Source organism: Acomys russatus, chromosome 26 (assembly GCF_903995435.1).
Source record: "Acomys russatus chromosome 26, mAcoRus1.1, whole genome shotgun sequence".
In the NCBI taxonomy this organism is placed as follows: domain Eukaryota; kingdom Metazoa; phylum Chordata; class Mammalia; order Rodentia; family Muridae; genus Acomys; species Acomys russatus.
The window spans coordinates 31,632,074-31,659,410 of NC_067162.1; the positions used below are offsets into that span (position 1 = coordinate 31,632,074).

At 47.9% G+C, this 27,337-nt stretch overlaps 1 protein-coding gene across 1 annotated transcript; it reads left to right on the forward strand.

Annotated features, from left to right (window-relative positions):
* The first annotated feature begins 11,508 nt into the window (after nucleotides 1-11,508).
* On the forward strand, nucleotides 11,509-27,018 carry Vps4a (vacuolar protein sorting 4 homolog A). The gene is made up of 11 exons (XM_051169260.1): nucleotides 11,509-11,687; nucleotides 17,567-17,678; nucleotides 17,769-17,916; nucleotides 19,056-19,117; nucleotides 19,215-19,334; nucleotides 21,370-21,526; nucleotides 22,546-22,694; nucleotides 22,994-23,075; nucleotides 23,293-23,512; nucleotides 26,042-26,182; nucleotides 26,678-27,018. The coding sequence occupies exons 1-11, from the start codon at nucleotides 11,667-11,669 to the stop codon at nucleotides 26,777-26,779; spliced, it is 1,314 nt and encodes a 437-aa protein (XP_051025217.1). The 5' UTR covers nucleotides 11,509-11,666; the 3' UTR covers nucleotides 26,780-27,018.
* Nucleotides 27,019-27,337: the final 319 nt, after the last annotated feature.

The window sequence follows — 27,337 nt, forward strand, 5'->3', positions numbered from 1 at the left end:
ACAGTCCCAGGCCAACCCTGCATATGAGAAACCACCTCCCCATAAGAAAGAGGACTAACAGAAGCTCATGTTATCAACAAGCCTTGTCTAGAAATTGGTATCAAATATTTTATATAAAGAAATGCTCATGTGTGTATATGCTGTATTTATTAATAATTAAAACTAGAGTCACTGATTTGTAGACAGTTTCGGGTTAAATATTGGGACATGTATGGGCGACCAGAAATGTTACTTTAAATGCCATCTGCCTCGTTTGAAGCCATGTTTAGCACTTTTTTGACTAGGGTAAGTCTGATAGTGCCTGGTGGGGTTTTTGTTTTTTTGTTTTTGTCTGAACTCTCAAAGTTTGTTACTGGAAATTATTTGGATGGTAAGAGAGATTGAATTATTTATTTTTTTATATGCAGAAAAATCTCTCTAACCAACAAATAGCTAACATTGTTACTGGTTTATTTGTTTTCCTAACTTATTCTCCTGAACAGAATGGTAGCAAAGCTTTGTTCAGCTGAATAAATGCACTTAGCTGATGAACCAAAATTTATTATTTCAAAATAAGAAATTATCTGTTATCACCAAAAAAAAAAAAAAAAAAAAAAAAAAAGGCAATGTAAGCAATGTGGAATCTGAACACAATTACCCCAACTCCCATAAAAACGGTTCTACTATGAGTGGTTTTAATGAACAAAAATAGGGGAGGGGACTGCTGATGTCTTATAATTTTATAAGAAACTCAAAGTCTTCTTTAATTTAAATGCCTCTGGATTTGTTTGTTTTCAAAACCAGGGAAGATGCTGCCCATGTGTGTTAATGCAAATCACCCTGCAAGCTTCTATGCAACTTGTATTAAAAGCCCTACCTGCTTTTGAAGTGTTCAGGGAAGAGCAGTAGACTCCAGAACTGTCTCTGTTCTTTTGTATTGTGTCTTGGACACCTACCTGGATTGTATTTTACTCTTCGTTGGTTCAAGCTATTGATTGTACATCCAAGCAGTCTGCTTCCATTCCACGTGGCTGCTGGCAGCTCTAGGAGCCGAAATGAACTGGCTCCTTAGAAAGCTGGCCTCGACAGGCGTGGTGGTCCATACCTTTAATCCCAGCACTCGGGAAGCAGAGGCAGGCAGATCGCTGAGAGTTCAAGGCCAGCCTGGTCTACAAATTGAGTCCAGGACAGCCAAGGCTAACACAGAGAGACCCTGCCTCAAAAAACAAAAACAAAACAAAATAAAACAAAAGCTGGCCTCAGTGGTTAAGAGGGCTTGCTGCTTATTCATGGGACTGCAGTTCAGATTCAGTGGCCAAGGAAAGCGAGGGAGGGAGGGGGAAGGTCAAATGCCAGGTCACTTAGTTTTCCCCCCGCCCCTAGACAGAGTTTCTCTGCGTAGCCTTGGCTGTCCTGGAATCACTCTGTAGACCAGGCTGGTCTCGAACTCATAGAGATCCGCCTGCTTCTGCCTCCTGAATGCTGGAATTAAAGTCATGTGCCACCACTGCCCTGTGTTCACTTAGTTCTTAAAAGCACATTGCTTTGGACAGATTTTTAGTACGTAGCACTACAATGGTGTCTGTGTACTTGGGAAGCTAAGCCAGGTTTGCCAGGTACCAGGGATATACAGCAAGACTCAAAACATCAGCAATAAAATTCTAGAACTTGGGATCTGCAAACAAAAAATTCAAGATTAGTTGTATGGCCAATTCAAGACCAACTGGACTATATGTGATCCTATGTCAGAAAAATAGATAAATTTGAGGTTGTATAAACTTCATTCATTTTTACTACAGTCACACTATTTCAGGTGTTTGTTAGGCACTTGTTCCAGGTGGTGTTATATTCTACTGTGAGTTTAAGAATGTTTCCCTGGCATTACAGTTGTTTTGTGGCTTTTCCTCTGCTGAAGATGAAAGAAACTATACATTTTTCTATTGTCCCTTCTCTATGCCTTGTTTTTACTGCTTGGTAGTCTAGAATCAATTTGACTTTCTACATACACTCCTTAAAAGCTGATATCAAGCCAGGAGTGATGGCACACGCCTTTAATCTCAGCACTAGGAAGGCAGAGGCAGGTGGATCTCTGTGAGTTTGAGGCCAGCCTGGTCTACAAAGTGAGTCCAGGACAGTCAAGGCTGCACAGAGAGACCCTGTCTTGGGGGGGGGGAGGAGCTGATAGTAGTCCACCCTGAACTGCCTGTAAGTTCCTTCTTCCACTCTTTTAGGCATCTAGATGTTTACTAAGAGTGTAGTCATTGGTAGAAATCCTGCTGCATTTCAGGACCATGTGTATTACATACTTGTTCCATACTATAATGATGCAAGTGGGATTTATTGGCTGCCTAGTAATTGGCTTCCTAAGTAGCTGATCTGAAACCTGTTCTCTTTAAAAAATGAGATAGCCTGGAGGTTAGCTCAGGAGCAGAGTATGTGCAAGGCCTTGGAATCCTCTGGAACACCACTAAAACCAAACAGAAACCCATGTCTAGCTGGTCAGCGACACAAGATTATCAAAGGTGAGAATTTCAGGCTGAGGTTTGGAAACAGATAGCCACAAAGAGCACATTACTTATTGTCCTGGCTCCAGCACTGACCGGGTCCACTAGGTGGCAGGGGAGGTTGTTTATTAACTCAGAAAACACGTGTTCTGGCCAGGCAGTGCTGGTGTATACCTTCAATTCCAGCACTTGGGAGGCAGAAGCAGGCAGATCTCTAAATCAGAAGCCAGACCAATCTACAGCATTCCAGGACAGCCAAGGCTACACAGAAACCCTGTCTTAAAACAAAAAAACAAAAAAAGGAGCTCTTTCTTCTTAACGGTAGGCACTGACATCGACTCGAGGGCCTCGGCATGCTAAACACATACATTCATATATTCCCGCTGCTTTCATTTCAGACTAAAAACCTGGGGTTTTCTTCTTGGTTTTTAGGCATACTCTTTTGGTTTTTTGAGACAAGGATTCTCTGTGTATCCTTCGCTGTCCTGAACTCACTTTATAGACCAGGCTGGCCTCCCCAGCTAGACATACTGTTATACAACCTAGGCCGGCCTCAAATGGCTGACCCTCCTGCCTCCAGCTAAGTGCCGAGGATCATAGCTGTGCACCAACTTCAAAATGTAAAGTTGAGTTTAATTTCTTGCCACCTCTATTTTTCCATCCCACTTTGGGTGACTGGATAAAAGCATTTTCTAAGGCTTACTTATGTTTATTTTCTGTATATGAATATTTGCCAACATATGTATCATATGCACACCTGGTGCCTGACAAAGCCAGAAGAGGACATCAGATCCCTTGGAACTGAAGTCAGAGAGGGTTATAATACACCATGTTAGGGACAGGTTGTGGTGGTGCACACCTTTAATGCTATCACTCAGAAGGCAGAGGCAGGTGGATCTCTGATTTTGAGGCCAGCCTGGTCTACAGAGTAAGTCTAGGACAGCCAAGGCTACACAGAGAAACCCTGTCTCAAAAAACAAGACCAAAAAACAATCACAAAGTCGGGCTTGAGTTCAAGGCCAGCCTGGCCTATAAGCCAAGGCAGTAATACAGAAAAACCCTTTGAGGGTGGGGATGGGGCACATTGTAATAGATATTTCATTCCTTCTTTATAACATTGGGAATCCTGGTTGGACTTCAAAGCTCTTGAGTTCTCTGCACTTTTCTCAGCCTTGCACTGACTTTACCTCCATGCCATTAACATGACAGTGTTCATCCCAGTCACAGCTATGCTCTCAGGGCCCAGTGACTCTGCCCATCCTTCTGAAACAATGAAGGCTGTAGATACGCAAAAGGTCCGTGAGGCTAATTCATGGTTTATCCCTATATTTCTTTCAATAAGCATTTTGGAATATAAGCCTCTGCATCAAGCTTGCTGAAGGATCAAAAAGGAACTTCATGGGCCTGCAAGCTGCCTCAGCAGGTAAAGGCATTTGTTATTGGGCTGACAACCTGAACTCAGTGCCCAAGTACATATGGTAGGAGAGACCTGACTCCCAAAAGTTGCCCTCTAACCTCTCATGCTAGAGCGTCCACCCACAATAAATTAAATGCATGTGGTAGGGAAACACTTCTTGGACTCAATTAACTTACAGTCCTTTGTTGCCCATCATCTCTTTATTAGCTACTTTGCTTTTCTTTTATGTATGTAGGTGTTTTACCTGAAGGTATGTGTACTGCATTTGTGCAATGCTTGCAGAGACCAAAAGAAAGAACCAGATCCCTGAAACAGGAGTTACAGATGGTTGTGGGCTGCCATGTGGGTGCTGGAAACAGGACCCAGGTCCTCCGAAAAAGCAGACGGTGCTCTTATTTGCTTATTTTCAGCAGCCACTTAGTATGTTTTCCCAGAATCCATTATTGTATTTACCTTGATCTAGCAAACTGATTGTTTGAAGGCATGATCGGGCTCTGACCAGGTTACATGGAAAGATCAGCCAAGCGTGTTTAAGGAAGCCAGAGTTTTCATCATGCTTTTTTGTTTTGTTTTGTTTTTTGTTGTTGTTTTGTTTTGTTTTTGGTTTTTTGGTTTTTTGGTTTTGTTTTTCAAGACAAGGTTTCTCTGTGTATCCTTGGCTGACCTGGAATCACTCTATAGACCAGGCTGGCCTCATACTCACAGAGATCCACCTGCCTCTGCCTCCCCAGTGCTGGGATTAGCACCACCATGCCTGGCACATCTTAGTTTCTAAAGGTCCCTATGGACATCATAGCTGAACTGTTTCTCCATTAATAAGCAACAAAATTGTATTAAAAATTAGCAAGATTACAGAGCTGAAGAGATGGCTCAGCAGTTAGAGCACTTGGCTCCTTTTCCAGAGGTCCTGAGTTCAATCCCAGCCATCTATAATAGTAGTCCCATGAGATCCAATGCCCTTTTCTGGTGTGCAGATGTACATGCTGACCAAATGCCCAGGCTGGCCTTGAACTCACAAAGATCTGCCTGCCACTGCCTCCCAAGTGATGAGATTACAGGCCTGCGCCACCACGCCCAGCTCTTTCGCTAATTTTTCAAGTGTACTAGAGTCACACAGGAAAATCAGATCATGCCTTCAGTGTCTTGCTCTTTAAACCTGCCCTCTGACAACCAAAACCAGCACATGATATTGCTGCACGTGCAGTCCTTCAGGAAGGAAGAAATGCTTTTTTTCTGCCTCATCCTGTTAAAGAGTGGACATTTGTTCAATCTTCTTGCTGATGCTTTCGGAATTAGTAGGACTGGGGAGAGAAGAGTTCAGGTTTGCACAATCATAGTCTCCGAGATCCTCAATTACATCATATCCTAGGCATTGGGTTCAGGCCTTCTCCTTCAGAATGGGATGCTAGTGTTAGGATCACAGCCTGTTGGGTGAGTTCAGCATGAGACCTCAGTGCCCAAACAGTCTCTTTCCTCTTTGGTGCCAGCTCTAAAGTCTAACAGAGTATAACCTATTATTTCTCCTATGCACACTCTGATAATGCCCACGTGTGTATATTACTTCCCACACTACTCATTTTTGTTGAGTGTAAAGACTTGAAAAGCTAACTTAAGGGTGGCTGGTGTTGTAGCTCAGTTGAAAGAATACTTGCCTTGAATACTGGAAGTCCTGCGTTCTATCCACAGCACCATATAAAACCAGGTGTGGCGGCCACATCTGTAAACCCAGCACTCATTTGGAAGGTGGGCAGTAGGAAGTTATCAGCAGTTACATAGTGAATGCCAAGCCAGTCTAGGTATATGAAACTGAAAAAACAACAACTACCAATTGGTTGTTTGGGTTTTTTTTTTTTTTTTTAATCCTTTATTTAAATAAGACCTCTATTCAAGGCTTATTTAAATTGTTTCAAGTTTTCTGGCTACCAAATCAAAGACCCATTACATAAAACAGAACAATATGTGTTCTTAATTTTTACAAAAGCTTTATGTATACGCAATTAATATAGATGCTTAGACAACGCTTCCCTTGGGTTGCACATCAACATATAGCATTGTATATTACAATGAAAAATTGTAACTTAAGGGTATTATATATATATATAAGTATATATGCCTTTGTAACCTTTATATTGTAAATAAAAAATTGCTTTTAGACATTGTCTCTTGGTTTTTTTAAAATATGGACATAGTTTCAGACTTACAGGAAAGTTTCAAAAAAATTAGAGAAATGATATGGTGGCTGTAATCCCAACACTTGGGAGGGTGAGGCTAGAGAGCTGTTGAAAGTTTGAGGCCAGCCTCAGCCAGTGTGACCTGCCTAATAATAGATCTCCCCTTCCAACACCTTTCCTAATTATTAGCATTTTCTACATTGCCTTGATGTGTCTGTTTTGGCAGACACTCTGTTGCCCTTAAATTCCCTCAGGAGTGTCTGTCTTGCAATACAAGGCACTTTGGGTGGACACCGTCTGGCCCTCCTTGTTAGGAAACCAACATGGGCACAAAACTAACACCCTTACCCAGCCCATGCAGATGGTGCCGTGTGGTGCCTTCGGTTGTCAGGCCTCATCAGTCTTCATCTTGGACAGTTCCTCAGTCGCTCCCTAATCATAGCAGGGACCTTCAATGCTGACTTGAGTTCAGTCCCTGGAATCCCACATGACAGAAAGAATGACTCCCAGAAGTTGTACACACATGCACACACCCACACCCCACAAGAAATGCTTTGAAAAAAAATTAAAATCCCATTGGTAGTGGTAGTTGGAGGCAGAAACAGGTAGATCTCTTGAGTTTGAGGCCAACCTGGTCTACTGAGTGAGTTCCAGGACAGCCAGGGCTACACAGAGAAACCCTGTCTTGGAGGGGTGGGGGTGGAAAGAAAAGGTAGCTTTCACAGGTATGCCTAGCCATTTGGGTTTTAGTTAATTCCAGATGTAGTCACATTGACAAGAGTAGCCACCAGATTTGCTTACTATAATTAGTACTTCAGCCAATGAAGCCACTACTCCACTGTCCACTCCACACTCAACCAGGACACCACAGATGCCTCTTGGAATCTGAAGTTTCAGAAGCAGGGGCACAGTTGGTGAAGAAGTGCATTGCTTTTTGGGGGAGGGGAGGGGTTTAGTTACAGATGGTTGGGAGCCACCATGTAGGTACTGGCTATAAACCCAGGTCCTCAGTAAGAGCAGTACATGCCTGAAACTGTTGAGCCATCTCTCCAACCCAGCAACCCCACTCTTGAAACTAGTTTTGGAGCCAGGCATGATGATGTACACCTTTAATCCTAGCATTTAGGAGGCAGAAGTAGGGTCTCTGAGTTTGAGGCCAGCCTGGTCTACATGGCGACTTTCATGCATGCTAGGGCTGTGCAGTGAGACCCTGTCTTTAAAAAGTAATGGTAAAAGCCAGGTGATGGTGGCACAACCCTTTAATCCCAGCACTAGGGAGGCAGAGGCAGGTAGATCTCTCTGAGTTCAAGGCCAGCCTGGTCTACAAAGAGTCCAGGATAGCCAAGGCTACACAGAGAAACTCTCTCTCTCAAAAAAAAAAAAAAAAAAAAAAAAAAATCAATAGCAAGCACTCAACAGATAAAATTCTCAATAAGTAAAGCTATATGATTAAAAGCATTTCATCCTCATTAACCTGGGTTTGGTCCCTTTCCTGTTCTTCACTTAACCTGTTGCGTGTTGTTTTTGTACAGTGCTGGAAGTCAGCCTGAGGCCTCACCAGTGTTAGGCAAGCTCTCCCACTGCCCCACATACTCAGCTGTTCTGTTGGGTTTTGTTTTGTTTGGTTTTGTTTTGGTTTTGAGACAAGATCTTTGGGGATCAGGTTGACCTCAAACTCGTGGTGGTGATTCTACTGTCTCTGGTGTTACAAGCAAAAGCCTAAGATGTCCCTTAACAAGTGTTAAGAGCACATGTGCCAGTATGAACCCTGGGACACTGCTGTTTACATCCTCTGATTTTAGTTGGTTTTATTGGCTAACTGAGGAGGCTCTCTGGTCCAAGCTTGGGTTTACAATAAAAGCCGTGTTTTTAGAACGAGCAGAACCCAATCTAGGACAGAAAGCTGTGAGGAAAAGGAAGAGATTGGAATTAACTGTGCATTTACAAGTCAATCCTGTTCTACTGAAAGTGTGGGGGCTGATGGGGCTGGAGAGATGGCTCAGAGGTTAAGAGCACTGGCTGCTCTTCCAAAGGTCCTGAGTTCAATTCCCAGCAACTACATGGTGGCTCATAACCATCTATAATGAGATCTGGTGCCCTCTTCTGGCTTGCAGGTGCTACATGCAGGCAGAGCACTGTATACATAATAAAAACTCAGAGAGAGAGAGAGAGAAAACACGTGGGGGCTAAGAATCAAATATCTGCTATAGTAAGAAAGAATGTGAAGTTATCAAGTCTAAACATGTCATGTGGGCCAGCCCCCCAAAACATAAGCTTTTTTTTTTTTTTTTTTTTTTTTTTTTTTTTTTTTAATGAGTGCTTTTATCTGCAGAAGAGGGCATCAGATCACATTGTAGATGGTTTTGAGTCACCATGTGGTTGCTGGGAATTGAACTCAGGACCTCTAGAAGAGCAGGTGGCACTCTTAACCACTGAGCCATCTCTCCAGCCCCCAAAACAAACTTAGCACCTCTCGCTCTTTCTTCCCCCTGGGACTTCCCACTCCAGCATGAACTCCATAACACAGTGTGTCTCCCTGGCTGAGTTCAGGCTGTCACCTGGGAGCCTGGTGAGATGAAAGCCCTGTCCCTCGGAATGGAGTTTTCTCGGAACATGCCAAAGGTGAGGTGGGAAGCAGTCTCTAAAAGCAAAGCAAGTCACCAGAGAATAGTGGCTTGGCCAAACCAAAAGAAGGCAGACAGCAGGCCAGGCATGATGGCTGGTACATACCTTTAATCCCAACACTGGGTAAGGTGGAGGCAGGCAGATCTTTGTGAGTTCAAGGCCAGCCTGTTCTACATAGTGAGTTTCAGATCCATCTGCCAGAGCTACATAGTGAGACCTTGTTTCAAAAACACACACTCATACAAACAGTCTGTGGTATTTCCTTGCAGTAGCTTTAGCTATAACACTGCCTCTTTCTAATTATACAGGGACTTTAATTTTTTACTTGTTTTTTCAACTCCTGCAGACCACCTGATGTATTGGGGTATTGCTTCACCTCTCTCACAATCTCACCTCTCTCACTAACTATCACTTCATCCAGTAGATAGTGTCGTGAGCTTGACACCTGGTAACTGTCCTAAGAGCGAATAAAGTCCCACTCCACTCCCACTCCCAGCTCTGTGGCTAGCCAAGCCAAGTGTGGCTGCACTGCAGGCCTGTTAGATGAAGAGAGGAGGCTTCCAGTAAGGGAAGTGGCTATTGGAAAAGCCGGTTAATTGGAAGGATGGAAGGTTTTGGTCCAAACTCCCGTTTGCAGGGAAGTTTGTTTAGGACTGGTTTACATAGGCAGCCGGCAGGTGAATTTTTCACAGGGTGACCTTAATCCCAAAGTCACCAATTGCTTTTTCATTTCGGCAAATCTCCAAGGTAGAGGTTATTTTCTTTTGGTTCTTGTTGCTGGTTAATTTGCTCATGTGTGTTTTCTGGCAAGTTCCATGGTAGACAGGTCAGAAGGGGGCAGCTGCCCTGAGGCCCTTTTGCTGGTGACCAAACACAGAAAATGATACCCTACCTGGTTATTGTGGAAGGTGAGGGTCAGGTGAGGGTGGCCAGGGGATCCGATCGCCGCACTGTCTTCATCCTCAGCGCCTAGAAGAGCAGAGCGTTCAGGTGGAAGCTGAGAAGCCATGATGATACAAAACGCCTTCCTGTCATCAGACGCTTCAAGGCCTCCTCCTGTCCCAGAGTTCACATCCCCACTGCAGGGCCTGCCAGTCCCTTGACTTGGTGTGCAATGATTACCCCTTCCACCATCTCATCTCTATTGTGCTCCATGGCTGCCCGTGGCCTGCATGGCTGCCAGGAATTGCCATTCTGACGCTAATGACAGGTACCCTTTCTAGCACACTGCCGTGGCCACCCTGAGAGGAGAGCTGGGTCCAATCAAGCTGTGCATGGCATTGTGGTGCATTGATGTCTTGTCTAGGGAAGACCTTGACCCTTGGTCAGCCTGTGCTTGTGGTGGGGACCTTGAACCTATCTATGCTCTACACCTGGGTCTGTAGGTAGAGAATTGGGAATTTCCCCTGACACCTGTTCCCATAGTGACTGTCCAGGTGAACTACCCCATGCTCTCTCGTACCTCAACACTGACTGATGGATGACTCCATTCACTTCCCACTTTTGGGGGCTTGGCCACAGAGCCATTTCAGGTCACATCTGTCAACTGTCAACCTTTCCCTCAGGAGTCTTTTATTGCAGCCACCTGGACCCCCTTGCTTTGCCTGCAGCTGAGGACTGGGAAGCCAAGTCCAAAGCAAGCTGTGTACACATATAGAGAGTACCAATTGCCACGAGGCCTTCCCTTGGCTGCTCTCTTCAGGTCTTTGGCATGACTTTAAGCCACTCGCCCTATTACCTGTGGGAAACATTTCTGGCTGAAGTCATTGGTGCCTTCCTTGTCACCCTCTTCTTTCTTGGCCGCATCAGGTACTGTGGCCCCCACTCTATATCAAGTCTCTCCCATCCCCCATCTCTGTGTGTATGCATGGTACAGAGATTGCACCCATGGCCTCACATATGTGAAGCATGCATTCCACTGCTGAATACTCTCCAGTACTCTTTACTTTTTATTCTAAGATGATCTCTCTGGCTTGCCCAGGCTAGCCCAGTCTGACTTTGAACTTTCAGTCGGCCCCACAACCTTCCTGTGCGTTACTGCTTTTACCTGCTGAGCTATCTCGCTGGACCAGAAAGGTTAATATGTAAAAACTAGTACAAGTCCGCCATGGATGGCACAGACCTTTAATCCCAGCACTTGGGAGGCAGAGGTGGATCTCTTGAGTTTGAGGCCAGCCCGGGCTCAGTTCCAGGACAGCCAGGGCTACACAGAGAAACCCTGTCTGGAAAAAAAAAAAAAAAAAAAGCAAAAATAAAAACTATCACAAACTGGCTCGAGAGTCATTGTATCATAACAGTTAACAGGGATTGAACCCACCGTATGGTATTCACTGTGTATGCACTAGCTCATTTATTGCCCCCTAAAAGCCATACACGGGAAATACTAATTAACATAACCTATTTAATAGCGAGAAAACAGCTAGGGGTGTTAGATTTACTTTCCTGGTGATGTTAACTCAAGTGGGGTCCAGCATCTACTTGTTTGCCTTGCCCCACCCCTCACTCTCTCACAAGACCCGCCCTTACCCGGCCCTACCTGGGCCCTAACAGGCCCCGCACTCCGCCCAGGACTCAAAGCGTCATCCTCTGCTGGCCCCGCCCCTCCTCACGCCCGGATCCGACCAGGCCCCGCCCCCCTTTGGCCCCACCCCCCCACCCAGGTCTTACTAGGCTTCGGCCCCTCACCGGTATCCCGACAGGCTCCGCCCCCGACGGGCCCCGCCCCTCTCGGAAGAGAGATGCCTGCAGTTGCGGAGCATGGCCGCTGGGCGGCAGCCGCTTGGCTCGGGCTGGGCCTCTCTGGGCCGCGCTCCTCGTTCACCTTCGGACTCCGACTGCTAGCGGCAGCCCTGCCCGCGCCGAGAGCCGACCCGCTGGGCTCCCAGCGTCGGACCCTTCACCTCGGTTCCTCCGGGCCGGACCGAGGCCGCAAGCAGCACCGCGGGGTGTGGGGCGGACCCAGGAGATGAAATGACAACGTCAACCCTTCAGGTACTTGGGTGCGGCGCGCCCGCGGAGGCCGAAGGCGGCTGGGCCTGCGGGCCGCGGAGCTGGCGGGCGGCGGCCTCCTCCGAGCCCGGCCTGGGGGTCCGTGTCGGGCCGCCTCGTCTTACCCGTGCAGCAGCTTCTCCCGCGCTCGGAGCCCGAGGGCCGTCTCCACCGGGCCCCGGCACAGGCCAGGCCGCCGGGGCCCGAGCCCACTACGCGCAGCAGGGGCTGAACTGCCGCCTCGCAGCGGCGCCGCCTCCCCCCTGAGCGCGCCCGGGACCGGCAGGTCGTTCCGGGAGCGGCTCACTCGCTCCTGCCACGCGCCCGGGCAGCCCCAGGTCTCTCGGCCAGCCACCCTTCCTCGTTCATTCCCTAGATCGTGCAGGGTGATGCAGGAATGGCGCCGCCCGGCTGAAGGAAGGGCTCATTCTAGGGCTGTCAGAAATCGTAAACACGTTCAGGCCTCAGGCTTGGATTTAAACCCCAGCCAGCCCTGCCACTCACTAGCGTGTCTAGGATTTGCATCTTGGAACGTTGGAGCTCCTGCTCAGTACAATGGGCAGTGCCCTCGTTGACGGCCCAAGGCTGAATAATTCAGGGAAAGCATTTGTAACATATAGGTTCAGCATATCGTGTGCTCCGGAAGCCTTTGCAAATCAAGTCAGCACTTGGGCGGAACCAGGTAAGAATTCATGAAGGAAGGGACTTTAGCCAGAGCATCAGAATGAGTAGCATTCACATACCTGGTGGTGGTGGGATTCCTGCTCCAAGTGGCAATACAGGAGTGAGAATAAATTGGAGTGCGAGGTTTGGAATTAGCTGGAATCCAGAGCCGGAACCCGCCGTCCATTTGGTAGAAACGGAGCAGTTAATTACTAAGGGTTAAACCAACTTCAGCCCGGTCTCGCGTGCCTAGCTAATGCGAGACAAGGGTATTTTTTCTGGCTTTTTTGAAACAGTTTTGGGAAGATATGGTATTGGTGCTTTACCGTTCGCCCACTTACACTGTACCATTCAGTGCGTTTAGAGGTTGGCATCATCACCAAAGAAATTCTATGCCTTTAGGCATTGTTCCTCAGCCTTCTGTCCCATGTAGCATATGCTGTCTGTAGAGTTGCCTATTCCAGACACTTTATTTATATGTTATTACTATGTATATCTGTATATGTATGGTGTGTGTGTGTGTGTGTGAGTATGCCAGTGCCGGCATACTCCCGTTCCACTGCCTGTGTGGGAAGTTCAGAGGAAAACTTTCAGGACCCCGTTCTCTCCTGGATGCTGAACTCAGGTTGTCAGGCTTGGGGAGCAAGCAGATTTTTATTTTCCTGGAATTTCCTTTAGTCTTTGACATTTCATACATGTAAACAATGCATCTTGGTCCTGTGCACTTCTAACTCCCACCAGGAGCCCCCTCCCCAACTCCTTCCCCACTCCCCTCAGCCACTGCCAACACATTATCTCCGAACTCCTGTATTCTCTCCTCTCCTTTATCAATAACCCACTGAGTCAGTGCTTTTTTTTTTTTCCCCCTCGAGACAGTTTCTGTGTAGCCTTGGCTGTCCTGGACTCCCTTTGTAGACCAGGCTGCCCTCGAACTCACAGCAATCCAGCCGCCTCATGCCTCCCCGAGTGCTGCGATGACAGGTGTGCTCCTTAAATGCTGGTTGGTCTTGGTGAGTTCATCTTGCGCAGTTAAGCACAGCTGCGGTGGCTGTGTTAGCCCAACAACAGCGTTTCACAGCACTCCTGCATCTGGATCTTTCTTTCCTCCCCTCTTCCAAGTTTGTTCCTTGGTCTTTGGGGACATGGATTGATACGGATGTCCCACTTAGGGCCAAGCCCTCAGTAGACACTTATTTTCAGTTAGGAGTGACTGCATTTACTGCTAGCCACTGAGAAGAGAGAGAAGCGTCCCTGGCCTAGGCTATATGTGTGGATAGAAGCCTAAGTATTTAGAAGACAGCTCAGCAACAGCCATCTAACAAAACAACAGAAGTGGGCTCTTCCTTAGGGCCTGGGATCCCCAAACCCTGAGTTTCTGACCAAGTTCACAGTACCAGGTCTGAATTCTCTTCCGTACAGCAAGCGTCAGGTCCCAGGCAAATCTAGTTGAGTACCCCAGCGCCTTCATGCTGCTATTGCTCCAGTGTGCACAGCTTGCCTGAAAGGTCAGCATTGTAGGGTTGATGTTTTCTCCCTCCTGAGACTAGCACTGTGAAAGCTAGTCAGCACGTTGTTTTCTATTTGTTTTTTTATGTTTTTGGAGACAGGGTTTCTCTGTGTATCCCTGCCTGTCCTGGAGCTCGGTCTTTAGTCCAGGCTGGCCTCAAACTCTGTGGTCACCTTGCCTCTGCCTCCGAGGGCTGGGATTAAAGGTATGTGCCAACACTGCTCAGCTTCAGCTTGGTTTTTTTGTTTTGTTTTGTTTTTTTGAGATAGATTTTCTCCTGTAGTCCTGGCTGTCCTAGACTTGATTTGTAGACCAAACTGGCCTGGAGATTCACCTGCCTCAGCTTCCTGAGTGCTGTGATTAAAGGTGTGCGCCACTGTGCCCAGCTCCGGCTTGGTTTTTGAGTTTGGGTTTTTTTTAATTTGTTTGGTTTTGGTTTTGGTGTGTGTGTGTAGCCCTGGCTGTCCTGGAACTTGTACTGTAGACCAGGCTGACCTTGAACTCACAGAAATCTGCCTGCCTCTGCCTCTCTGAGTGTTGCGATTAAAGGGGACCACCACCACCGTCTGGCTTCAGCTTGGTTTTTATTTTACTTCAGACAGGATCTCAGTATGGGGCTCTAGATGGAACTTGCTATGTAGACCAGGCTGTCTTCAAATGCACAGATATCTACCTGTCTCTGCTTTCAGAGCTGGGCATAAAGCCCCAGCTTGATTGTCTTTGTCCTGAAACCAGGCCCGCACCTTTAACTGATGAGCCATCTTTCTGGCTCAGGAATTTGCTTGTTTTTGGTTTTGTTTAGTTTTGTTTTTGAGACAGGTTCCTTTGTGTAGTCTTTTTTTTTTTTTTTTTTTTTTTTTTTTTTGGTTTTTCGAGACAGGGTTTCTCTGTGTAGCCTTGGCCATCCTGGACTCACTTTGTAGACCAGGCTGGCCTCGAACTCACAGCGATCCACCTGCCTCTGCCTCCCGAGTGCTGGGATTAAAGGCGTGCACCACCACGCCCGGCCCTTTGTGTAGTCTTCGTTGGCCAGGAACTCAATTTGTAGACCAGGATGGCCGTGAACTCAAGAGATCGGCTTGCTCCCCAGACGCTGGAATTAAAAGTCTGCACCACCACCACCCAGCTGAAATTTTCTTTAAATAGAATTATACAGTGTGTGATTCTCTGTGACTGACGTGGTTGGCTTCACCTAATGTGACAGTTGTTTACATTGTTTAAGTGACTTGGGGTCTGGGCTTTCATGACAAAATTTGAATTTCTGATTTTGGTGTCTATAAATAATGTTTTATTGGATGACATCCCAGCTCATTGCTTTGTATGTAGTCTGTGGCTGTTTTTGTGCTGCAGAGATTATATGGCACACAAAACCCAACACACTTGCTCACTGGCCTTCTACAGAGAAGTTTGTCAGGCCCCTTCTAACACACCTTTGTCACTCCCTTCCCTGCGCCATGCTGTCACTGGATATGTGGCTAGGCTGGCAGTCTAATTTGTCACCTGACTCCTGTTATGCAAAGTTTTCTCTCTCCTTTGAAACTAAGACCTCCTACAAGTGAAAGCCAGCATTGGTTGCCAGAAAAATGTAATGTACCAGTAGGTGCCCTATAGTGTTAGCAGAGATGAGACAGGCCTGCTTTGCTCTGTGGGGACAGAGGAACCTCAGGTATTATTTTGAGCCTCCACTTTATTATTTTTAAAAAATTTTATGCACCTTGTTGCATGCCTGGTACCCTCAAGTTCAGAAGGAGGTGTCAGATCCCTTAGAACTGGAGTTACAGACAGTTGTGAGCCACCACAAGGGAATCAAACTCAGGTCCTCTGCCGGAGCAGCAGTGCAGCCATACTGAGTGGCATACAAGCCTTTCTCTTAGTGCTTCTCTGGAGGCAGAGGCCAGCCTCATTTACATCCAGGGCTCCAGGCCAGTCAGAGCCACATAGTGAGACCCTACTTTAAAACAGCAAAAAAAGAGCAGCAAGTACCTTTAGCCACCAAATCATCCTTCCAGACTCTTAACTTTACTTACTTTAATATAGGTGCTCTGCCTTCATATATGTCTGTGCACCACTTATGTGCCAGGTACCAGGGGAGGCCAGAAGAGGGCACCTGACCCCTTAGAACTGGAAACAGGTGTGAGCTGCCTTGCAGGTGCTGGCACTTAAACCAGCGTTCCCTACAAGAGCAACAAATGCTCACAACTGCTGAACAATCTTTCCTGCCTTTTTTTTTTTTTTTTTTTATTATTTGCGTGGGGGTCAGAGGGCAACTTTCAGGAGCAGCTGAGTGGACGGTCTCTTCAGGAACTAGCTGTCTTCCTCCATGGACTCTAGGAACCGAACCCAGGGCTCCAGTTTTCATAGCCAGTGATTTACCCAGTCATCTCAATAGCCCTGACCCTTCCCTCTGTCCTCTATTTGAAAAGGGCAGACCTGGGACTAGAGAGTGGCTAAAAATACTGGCTGCTCTTCCAGAGGGCCTGGGTTCAGTTCCCAGCACCCACATACAGTTCACAACTGTCTGTAACCCCAGTTCCAGGGAGTTCCAGTTCCAACACCCTCATGCACGCAGGGAAAACACCAATGCACATGAAATTAAAAATAAATAATTTAAGGGGGGGGGCATACCCAAACAAGTCATAGAGTGGAAAGTCCAAAGAACTAAGAATATTGGTTGTAGAGAAAAGAAGCCACCAGGATGAGGTACTGTTTCCATGGTTTATAAAGAGCTGCCTTGGGGTGGGGTTGGGGTGGGGCATAGGGGTTGGAGTCAGCCCTACTCTCACTTTGCCTGTCTCCTCACCCCAGCCTGGCAGTCTTACAGAGCTGTCTGTGTGCCTGTCTTACAGATGAGGATGGCTAAACAAATGCCCTGGCCCTGCCAAGCGCTGGTCAGGAGGTTGCTGTTGGCTGTGGCTAGAGCAGGGTCTGCAGTGGGATCTGCCTGCCAGGCGGCTAGTGCCACACCAGATGGAGGAGGAATCCCGCCAGGCTTTGTGGATTGAGGAAGCTGCAGTTTTTGAAACTGGCTATATAGGGCCTTCAGTCCAGCTGGGAGCACGGGCCTGCCGGGCCTTTGAGACTCAAAGGCAGCACTGACAGAGCTCTTAGAGCCAGCAAGCAGTCTCCTCCTTTGGCACTTTTATTTCTGGAGCTACTGGCTTGTAATGTGGCTGAGCCGTTCCCCTCAGGCATCAGCTGTAGGCAGGTTAGGAAAACTCTTCTCTTCTGTGCCTCGAGTGAGTGGCCTGGGTGGTAGAGCGGGCTAGAGGCGTCAACATCTTTCTTTTGCGTTGAAACTAGCAAGTTCATGAAGGGCTTTCTTAGCTGGCTGCATCTTTTTGGCACCTGGGTCCAGAGTGACTTCCGGCTTTGCTGAGCTACAACAGGGAATCCATCTTTCCCTTGGGGCAGTGAAATAGAATGTGGACCTGTTGCGCAGGCCTGCCCTTGGAGCCGCTGCCCTAGACGTTAGCCACGCTGTGCGACATGATGGAAGAAGGGAGGCTTCTGACCGCCGAGCTCCCTGGGAAGGCCAGCTATCTTTTCAAGCTCTTCTAGTTGGTGACAGGAAAGTAGGGCAACGTAACGGCCTGCAACCTATAAATCCGCAGGCCTGGCACTGACTCTCGTCTTGCCTCATCCTGCTGCTTGTGACTCCAAAGGCCCTCTGAATCCCATGGGGAGCACTGAGCCATATGCCTTGCCTTTCCAGAAAGCCATCGATCTGGTGACAAAAGCCACAGAAGAGGACAAAGCCAAGAACTACGAGGAGGCACTCCGGCTCTACCAGCATGCTGTGGAGTACTTCCTGCATGCCATCAAATGTGAGTAACTTGGGGCCACCTGGCTGCAGTGCTCTGGAAGGAGGGCAGGCACACAGGGCTCAGGAGGGCACTGAGTTTCTGCTTTTGCAGATGAAGCACATAGTGACAAGGCCAAGGAGAGCATTCGAGCAAAGTGCATGCAGTACCTAGACCGAGCGGAGAAGCTGAAGGATTATTTACGAAACAAAGAGAAACATGGCAAGAAGCCAGTCAAAGAGAATCAGAGTGAAGGCAAAGGGTGAGTGTGCTGAGTTGAAGCCGCTCAGGGGCCAGAGTGCCCGCTGCATGCTCCTGCTTCACTGTTGCTGGTAGTCTCTTTTCTTTTCTTTTCTTTTTCCGAGACAGGGTTTCTCTGTGTAGTCTTGGCTGTCCTGGACTTGGTTTGTAGGCCAGGCTGGCCTTGAACTCACAGAGACCTGCCTGCCTCTGCCTCTGCCTCCCGAATGCTGCGATTACAGGCGTGCACCACCTTGCCCAGCTTGCTGTCATTTTTGATGCTAGTGCTGCCTTGGATTTCTGTTGTTCCCTTCGTGTGTGGTGCCTTTCTACTCATGACAGAAACACCAATAGCTGCTTTCATTAAGCAGTCCACAGCACTGATTTCTCAGTATGAAACACAGATTGAAGAAGGGGCAGGAGACGGTAAGCAGGAGGGTTTGAGGATGAAAAAGAGGGATGCCTGGCAAGCAGCTGGCTGCTGGCATGAGGGCGCGTCCCCATTTGCCATTTTATTCTGTTTTGTTTTGAGACAAGGTCTCACTATGTAGTTTTAAACTTAGTAAATTTTGTTTGTTTGTTTTTTGCTTGTTTTTGATACAGGGTTTCTCTTGTAGTCCTGGCTGTCCTGGACTTGCTTTGTACCTCAGGCTGCCCTCCGACTCACAGAGATCCACCTGCCTCTGTATCTCAAATGTAGTGATTAAAGGCGTGCGCCACCACACCCGTCCTTAAATTCGTTAATTTTAACTTTATTTAGTTATACTCTATGTCTTTTCAAATGCCTTTGAATTCTTTGGAGTTGTAACAACATGTTGCCTGAGCTCTGTTAAGGTCTCTGACAACGGCGCGGCTTGACTTGGTGGTGTTCTTTACGTTCTGCCGAAGCACATTTCCCTTGTCAGCCCTTAACAGGCAGCTGCAGCTCTCTCAATTCCTTTAGTGAAGAAACAAGGAGGGGTACTGGTGTTTCCAGAAAGAGTGTGGCGCTCACATTTGGAGGCCCTTGTTTGCTTTGTCCCTCAGCAGTGCTGAGCCGGCAACACACACGCAAGTGACCACGCACATTCATGTGTGTTTGTATTAGCAGACCTAACCTCACTCAGAGCCTCCTTGCTCCCAAAATGGAGAGCCAACTTGATCTTCTGTTTGCTTTCTTAGTAGTGACAGCGACAGCGAAGGGGATAATCCAGAGAAAAAGAAATTACAAGAACAGTTGATGGGTAAGAGGCCTGAGGCCCATGGCAATAGGGCTGTGGCATGGGTCCGTTTTTGGGGTCCACTTGTGCTCATGGGTCAGTCTGGGGGTCCTCCTTGCAGGTGCTGTTGTGATGGAGAAGCCCAACATACGGTGGAATGACGTGGCTGGACTGGAGGGGGCTAAAGAGGCTCTCAAAGAAGCTGTGATTTTGCCAATTAAATTCCCACACTTATTCACAGGTGAGCAAGCAGCACAGCGCACACCCTTGATCACACTTATTCACAGGGGAGCAAGCAGCACAGCGCACACCCTTGATCACACTTATGCACAGGGGAGCAAGCAGCACAGCGCACACCCTTGATCACACTTATGCACAGGTGAGCAAGCAGCACAGCGCACACCCTTGATCACACTTATGCACAGGTGAGCAAGTAGCACAGTGCACACCGCTGATCCCAGCACTCGGGGGGGGGGGGGGGGGGGGGCAGAGGCAGGTGAACCTCTTGAGTTCAAGGACAGCCTGATCTACAAATCAAGTTCTACAACAGCCAGAGCTATACGGAGAAGCCCTGCCTTGAAAAACACAAAAACTAAGCCAGGTGCTGTAGCACACACCTGTAATCCCAGCACTCGGGAGGCAGAGGCAGACAGAGCTCTGTTAGTTTGAGGCCAGCCTGGTCTACAAAGCGAGTCCAGGACACCCAAGGCTACACAGGGAAACCCAGTCTCAAAAAAAACTCCAAAAAATTAAAAGGAAAAAAGAGGGACTGGAGAGATGGCTCAGCAGTTGAGAGCACGGTCTGTTCTTACAGAGGTCCTGAGTTCAATTCCCAGCAATCACATGGTGGCTCAAAACCATCTATAATGAGATCTGGTGCCCTTTTCTGGCATGCAGGTGTACATGCAGGCAAACCATGGTATACTTAATAAATAAATAAATCTTTAAGTAAATAAAAAATTTAAAAAGAGTACAGTTACTAGTCCAGGTATAAAGTGACAGGCCTGAAGAGCCTAGCTTGGGTTCCACCCTAAGTGTCCCAGCACAGATGGCAGATAGCCTCATGTCCTTAGCATGAGGCTCACAGAAAGTAGGCTCTGGCCTTGCGGCATTTTGTGTCTGTCCCCCTCAATACTGCCATCTACCATATGACTGGTTGTCCCTTCCCCCTCTTTTGCTGGGGATGGAACCTGGGACCTAAGCAACTATACCACTGACCCTAACCCTAATTCTCTGGCTTCTTGCAAGCATCAAAAATGTCTTTGTGAGCTGGGAATATAGCTTGAATGGTAGCTTATGTAACATGTAAAGTCCTGGGTTTGGTCCTCAGCGCCACATAAATTGGATATGGTGGTATATGTCCATGATCTCAGCACTTGGGAGGCCATTCTTGGCTGCATCATGAGTTCTAGGCCAGCCTAAGATACTTGAGACTTGAACTTTGAATAGACCATTTCAGCCAGGCGGTGAGTTCAAGGCCAGCATGGTCTACAAAGTGAGTCCAGGACAGCCAGGGCTGCACAGAGAAACCCTGTTTCAAGAAGAAAAAAAAAAGTGTGGAGTGGAGAGTTGCCTGTCACCCCAGTGTTAGCTAGACTAGCTAAATCATTGAGTTTTGGATTCAAGTAAAGGACCCCATCTTTATAGCTGAGAGCAACTCAGAAAGAAACCTGATAACCATCCTCTGACCTCCAAACACATGTACAGTACACACACACACACACACACACACACACACACACACACACACACGAACACATAATTATACATGAACACACCAGGCATACACAGTCAGTCAATCAAGTCAGTTGTGGGTTGGAGAGATGGCTTGGTGGTTAATAGCACGGGATGCCAGCCTGGTGTACAGAGAGTCCAGGACTACAAGAGAAACCCTGTCTGGAAAAAAATAAAGTAGAAGGCTTTTAGTCACCGTCAATACAAGAAAAAAAAGAGAAAGTTCTATAAAACCACTAATATTAGGGTTTTTGTTTGTTTGTTTGTTTGTTTGAGACAGGGTTTCTCAATGTATCCTTGGCTGTCCTGGACTCACTTTGTAGACCAGGCTGTCCTTGAATTCACAGCAATCCACCTGCCTCTGCCTCCTGAGTGCTGGGATTACAGGCGTGCGCCACCACGCCCAGCTCAGGCCTGCACTCTTGCCTGGTATTTTCCTGGGTGCTGGGGAGCTGCACTTCAGCCCTCATGCTCGAGGGGTTAGCATTCTGTCTCCTGAGTCGGCTTCTTTAGCCCCGCTGTCAACTTTTTCTTTATTGCAGGCAAGCGCACTCCTTGGCGAGGCATACTGCTCTTTGGGCCCCCAGGCACAGGCAAGTCCTACCTGGCCAAAGCTGTGGCAACAGAAGCCAACAACTCCACCTTCTTCTCTGTGTCTTCCTCGGATCTGATGTCTAAGTGGTTGGGGGAAAGTGAGAAGTAAGTCAGCTATCAGCTGTGCCACGGCAGCCCTGGCAACTGCTGGTAGTCCAGCTTCCTGGCCCCTTGGAAACCATTTCCCAGCGCAGCTGCTGTTGGATAATCAGGGATATTAGTCAGAATAAGCACTTTGTTCCTGAGATGCCATCTTGATGCACAGACATCAGGGAACTTGCAGAAGCTGAAGCAGCTCCGTAATCCTGGCACTCGGGACACAGAGGCGGAAGGGTCACAAGCTCAAGGTCAGCCTGCTCTGTGTAATAACACCTTGTCCCAAAACAAAAAAGAAAAGGATAGAGGGTAGAGAGAGGGCTCAGCAGTTAAGAGTGCTGAGTGCTCTTCCAAAGGACGGGGTTCAAGTGCCAGTACCACATGGCAGTTGACAACTGTCTGTAACTCCAGTTCCAGGGGAATCTGACACCCCACACACAGACATACATGCAGGCAAAACACCAAGGTATGTAAACTAAAAAAAAAAAAGAAAGAAAAAACCAAGAGAAAAAGGCAATTATAAGTATGTATCATTTTCTTTTCTTTTTGGTTTTATGATTCTGGTGTACCCCAGGCTGGTCACAAACTCCATCTGTAGCAGAGGCTGTCCTTGAACTTCTGATTCTCCTAGCATGACTTCCTAAGTGTTAGGGTTGAAGACGTGCTGCCAAACCTGTAGTCAGTTGTGTATCCTCTTTGGGGGCATTTCCTGGGTATAGCTTATTCCTCATGGATGACCTCCATTTTTTGACTTAGAACCGAGGCTCAGAGAAAAGGATTCAAAAAAAGGAAAAGGAAGGATTCTTCTCAAGTCTAGAGCCAAGAATGGGGCACCCCTCCCAGGATTTAAGGCTGATGCCACAGCAAGTTTTGGATTCACTACTGTTTGAGGACTTGTCTGCCCTGTTTTCCCTGTTGCCATTTTTTTTTTCAGCCTGTGAGAGAGGCATCAGATGGAACAAGTGGGTCTCAGGGTGGGCATGTTTGGGAGGAGTGTCCAGGGTTTGACCCCTTTCTCACTCTCACAGGCTAGTCAAGAACCTGTTTGAGTTGGCCAGGCAGCACAAGCCTTCCATCATCTTCATTGATGAGGTGGACTCCCTCTGCGGGTCACGGAATGAAAATGAGAGTGAGGCTGCCCGAAGGATCAAGACGGAGTTCTTGGTCCAGATGCAGGGTATGTGCCGGTGCCTCGACACTCCTGGGCTGTCTTCTGCCTAAGGCCAGCCCAGAGCTCCATTATGTAGCAGCCCTGGGCACAATGGAGAAGGGCACTTTTGATGCTATCTCTGCCAGCCTTATATGGGCTTGTATCAAAGAGAGGGTACTGAGGCCTTTGTGGTGTGGCCTCTCCAGCCCTCCCAGAGCAGGTGGTGCTGTAAGTCTCTACTCAGAAAAACCCAAGATGTGCAGTTTCCCATGGGTCCTGGCTGCTCCCACAGGCATCTTCAGTTACTTGTCTCCCCTTCTTCACAGGAGTGGGGAATAACAATGATGGGACTCTTGTTCTTGGTGCCACAAACATCCCCTGGGTGTTGGATTCAGCCATTAGGAGGAGGTGAGTCTCCCCTAGAAGGAATCTGATATCTTTGTCCAGCAATGGCCAGTTTGTGACTAGCCGTCAGCCCCTATTTCTCTGGAATCCTCCCAAGTCTGCATGTCAAGCAGCCCTTGGTAAAGCTGGGCATTGGGTTTGGATCCCACACTTCAATATGCATGTGCCCTTGCCCTCCCCCATTCTGCAATCAACTCTCCTTTCACATGCATCTCTCCAGGTTTGAAAAGCGAATTTATATCCCACTGCCAGAGGAAGCAGCCCGTGCCCAGATGTTTCGGCTACATCTGGGAAGCACACCTCACAACCTCACCGATGCAAACATCCATGAGTTGGCCAGGAAGACAGAAGGCTACTCAGGAGCAGATATCAGCATCATCGTGCGGGACTCCCTCATGCAGCCAGTCAGAAAAGTACAATCAGCAACACACTTCAAGAAGGTGAGTGGCTGCCAGTGTCACCAGTCAGGAGGTGGGGGTAGCCTGGTTTCTTTACAAGCTTCCTGGCTGCTCAAAGGAAATTCTGTGGGTAAACCAAGGGTTGGTATTAAGTACCCTTTGCTGTAGGACTGAAGCCGTACCACGCGTGCTGCCTGTAGGAACTGCAGTTACAGCTATGGGAAAGAGGTGGGCAGCCAGCACCGTGCTGGAGGGCAGGGTGCATACAAGCACACAGCAATGCACTAGATACAGCAGGTGGGAGGAGGAGGAGGACTTGCCCATTCACTCAGGCACGTCTTTGCTGTGTGCCTGCACTATTCTGGGCATAGGAAAGGAGTACTGAGAACAACTAATAGGAGAAATGCTGGGTTGTTTTTTTTAAGATTTATTTATTTTATGTATACAGTGCTCTATCTACATGTACACCTGCACTCCAGAAGAGGGCACCAGATCTCATTATAGATGGTTGTGAGCCAGAATGTGGTTGTTGGGAATTGAACTCAGGGCCCCTGGAAGAGCAGACAGTGCTCTTAACTGTTGAGCCATCTCTCCAGCCCTACTGATTCTTCTTTATTGTAGAAAATTTATAAATTCAGGTGGCTTTTTTCTTTCTTTTGGTTTTTCAAGACAAGGTTTCTCTGTGTAATAGTCCTGCTGTCCTGGACTCACTTTGTAGACCAGGCTGGCCTCAAACTCAAAGCGATCCATCTGCTTCTGCCTCCCGAGTGCTGGGATAAAAGGCATGTGCCACCTCGCCCGGCTCAGAGGGCTTTTCTATTCACCTTAAAAGACCTAGATGCGTTAAATTTATTAATAAGCTTTAAGTTTAATAACTGGGCAGGTCTTTTATACTAATTTTTTAAGCTGGCTACTTCCCAGCCATATGCCCCAAGTCCTGTCTGGGCTACATCTGCTTGATCGGGCCATGTCCTTTTTCTTTCTTCCTCCCTATCTCATGGCCCCTACCTGAGACTCCAAGCCCAGGAACAGGAGCGGAGCTTCCCTCTCTTCTGTCCAGCTCTTTTACTACCCAATCAGAGACAATTAGGAAGCAAAGTTTACACGTTGTTCAGAGTACCTGACAATGCCCATGTCCAGACTGCAGCCACATCCCAGGGCACAGAAGTCACATCTAAATAGACAGAGCACCAGACCAAACACTTCCTTACGTAGTGAGTGCCCATCAGGGCAGTTTGGAGACACCAGCAGCTCCAGAAGTGTGGAGAAGACAAGCCACCTGGAGTGTCCTGAGCCAATTCTTGGGGATTGGTGTGCTTCGGGTGTTCCCGATCACAGGGGACTGCAGTGAGAGGAACATTTTTCTTAAACTACATTTATAGGATGGGTCTTGTGGCATTACTGGGAAAGATGAAACATTTGGACTACAGGTAGGTTCTGGAGACCAGAGGCTAGAAAAACATGCTGTCCGTGCACCCCTAAACCACATCAGTCCTCTTGGACCTCTCAGCCAGTGCGTATTGGTTGGTCTGTTGTGTGTGCAGAGAGGTCAAAGGATAACTTTAAGGGGTTGGATCTCCCAGATCATATGGTGGACGGGGAGAGCCAACGCAGGACTTCAGGCTGGCTACAGAAGCCTTTCCCTGCTAGGCCATCTCACTAGCCCACATACATTTTTGTCTTTTGAGACCTTTTCAATTGGTCTACACCAACCACAGCTCACCCTATAGTTGAAGATGACTTGAACGCAAATATCCTGCCCGTGCTTCCTCAAGCGCTGGGACCACAGGTGTTCCCCACCACACGGTTCTTGTTTGACCTACTACAGGGGTGGGGTGAGGGCTGTCTGCAGGTCCCAGGGCATGTTTTAAGGATAAAAGGACAACTTTTGGGTTTTTGTTTTTCTTTTAGTTCTTGAGACAGGGTTTCTCTGTGTAGCCTTGTCTGTCCTGGACTCACTTCTGTAGACCAGGCTGGCCTCGAATCAAGAGATCTCTCTGCCTCTGCCTCCCTGAGTGCTGGGATTACAGGCGTGTGCCACTGCGCCCAGCTGGTTTTTTTTTTTTTAAGACTTACTTATATGAATGTTCTGCCTCCATGTACACATGAAAATTAGTAGAGAGCATCAGACAGCATTACAAATGGTTGTGAGCCACCATGTGGTTGCTGGGAATTGAACTCAGGCCTTCTGGAAGAGCAGAAAGAGCAGTGTCAACTGCTGAGCCCTCTCTCCAGCTCCCAAAAGTAGAACTTTGGTTTGTTTGTTTTTTGAGATAGGGTTTCTCTGTAGCCTTGGCTGTCCTGGACTCACTCTGTATACCAGGCTGGCCTTGAACTCACAGTGATCCGCCTGCCTTTACGTGGTTCCCCAGTGGTAATCAGGTCCTCATGGCAAGTGCCTTTACACAGTGAGCTATCTTTCAGGACCTCAGACTGTTTTAAACATCTTTTCCCTCCTCCCACTTTGATGATCTAGAAACCCCAGTATCCCCTTCAGGCCATCCTTGGGTCCTGATGTCCACTTCCACCAAGGACAGCAATGCTAGTCTGATGATCTCTGCTTGGTTTCAGGTTTGTGGCCCTTCCCGCACCAACCCTAGTGTTGTGATTGATGATCTTCTGACCCCATGCTCTCCAGGGGACCCAGGGGCCATAGAGATGACTTGGATGGATGTCCCTGGTGATAAACTCTTAGAACCTGTGGTTTGCATGGTAAGTGACCCCCTGAGAAACAAAGTCCAGAAAACTGGGGATCTGAGTCTAAGAATGTCTTCCTATTGTCCTGGCTCACAGCCCTTCAGAGAGTAGCCTTTGGGGTTGTGTGTGGCTGAGGTTATTCCCGAGACTCTGGCGGCCTTAAAGTCCAGAAACTATCATTCCCGGGCCTGGCTTCTTGGTCCAGATGGAACCAGTGGAAATCTTTTCACATGGCTCTTACCTGAACAGTCTGGACCTCTCCTAGTTTTGTCATTTGTAGCACCTCTTCTCTCCTGGCAGCTGTCTGCACTATAGGCGAATAGAGTAACAGAAGCTACTGATGGGATGGGAGGAGTTACCAGGTGAAGAGTCTTTCAGAAGTGCCTGTGCGGACATGATCTGCAGTCTGCAGTGGGGTGACCTCAGGGCAGGGCTCTTGTCAGTGGACTGCATAACAAGGAGAGGTGCCAGGACCGGGAGAGCTTTGCAGCTGCACATTTGTCTTTGCAGTCGGACATGCTCCGGTCTTTGGCCACTACCCGGCCCACAGTGAATGCAGACGACCTCCTGAAAGTAAAGAAATTCTCTGAGGACTTTGGACAGGAGAGTTAAAGCTTCATGTTGATAATGAAATTGGGAGTTTGACTGGAGCAAATTCATGGGACTTTCTACACCAGAGGCCAGGCAGGGCCTGAAGTCAATAGTATCCCCTCTGCTGCCTGGCTGCCAACCTAGTGGGATGAAGGGCCTCTGCAGCAGAGATGCTTCACCACGTAGGACACTGGACCTGCACACTTCACTCCTGGATGCTCACATCCCTTGCCCTGATTTGTTTTTTGTTTTGTTTTTTTTAACTTTTGTTCCCCTAAATTAATGCTGCTTTGATTTCTTCTTGTTTATAAATAAAGAAAACAAACATCTAGAAAGAGTTAAGGACTGGGAGCCACCAGGCCCCTACTCCTACTCCTTAACTTTGAACTTTGGCTACTTGTGAGCCGACTGTGGGAACGTAGGAAAAGCCATCCCACCCTCCTCAGTTTGCACCTGGAGCTTCAGGCCTTCCTTGCAGGAGCTCATGGCAGGCAGGCAGGTCTTCATCCTATCGCTGCCTCCACTGACTGAGAGTTAGGCCCGGCTGCTGCTGGCCCTGTCCTGGAGCTGTCTAATAAA

Coding starts and splice junctions, on each gene's coding strand:
- Vps4a (XM_051169260.1), top strand. CDS start 11,667: ATGACAACGTCAACCCTTCAG. Junction 19,118..19,214: donor ATTACAAGAACAGTTGATGG/GTAAGAGGCCTG, acceptor TCCTCCTTGCAG/GTGCTGTTGTGATGGAGAAG. Junction 26,183..26,677: donor TAGAACCTGTGGTTTGCATG/GTAAGTGACCCC, acceptor TTGTCTTTGCAG/TCGGACATGCTCCGGTCTTT.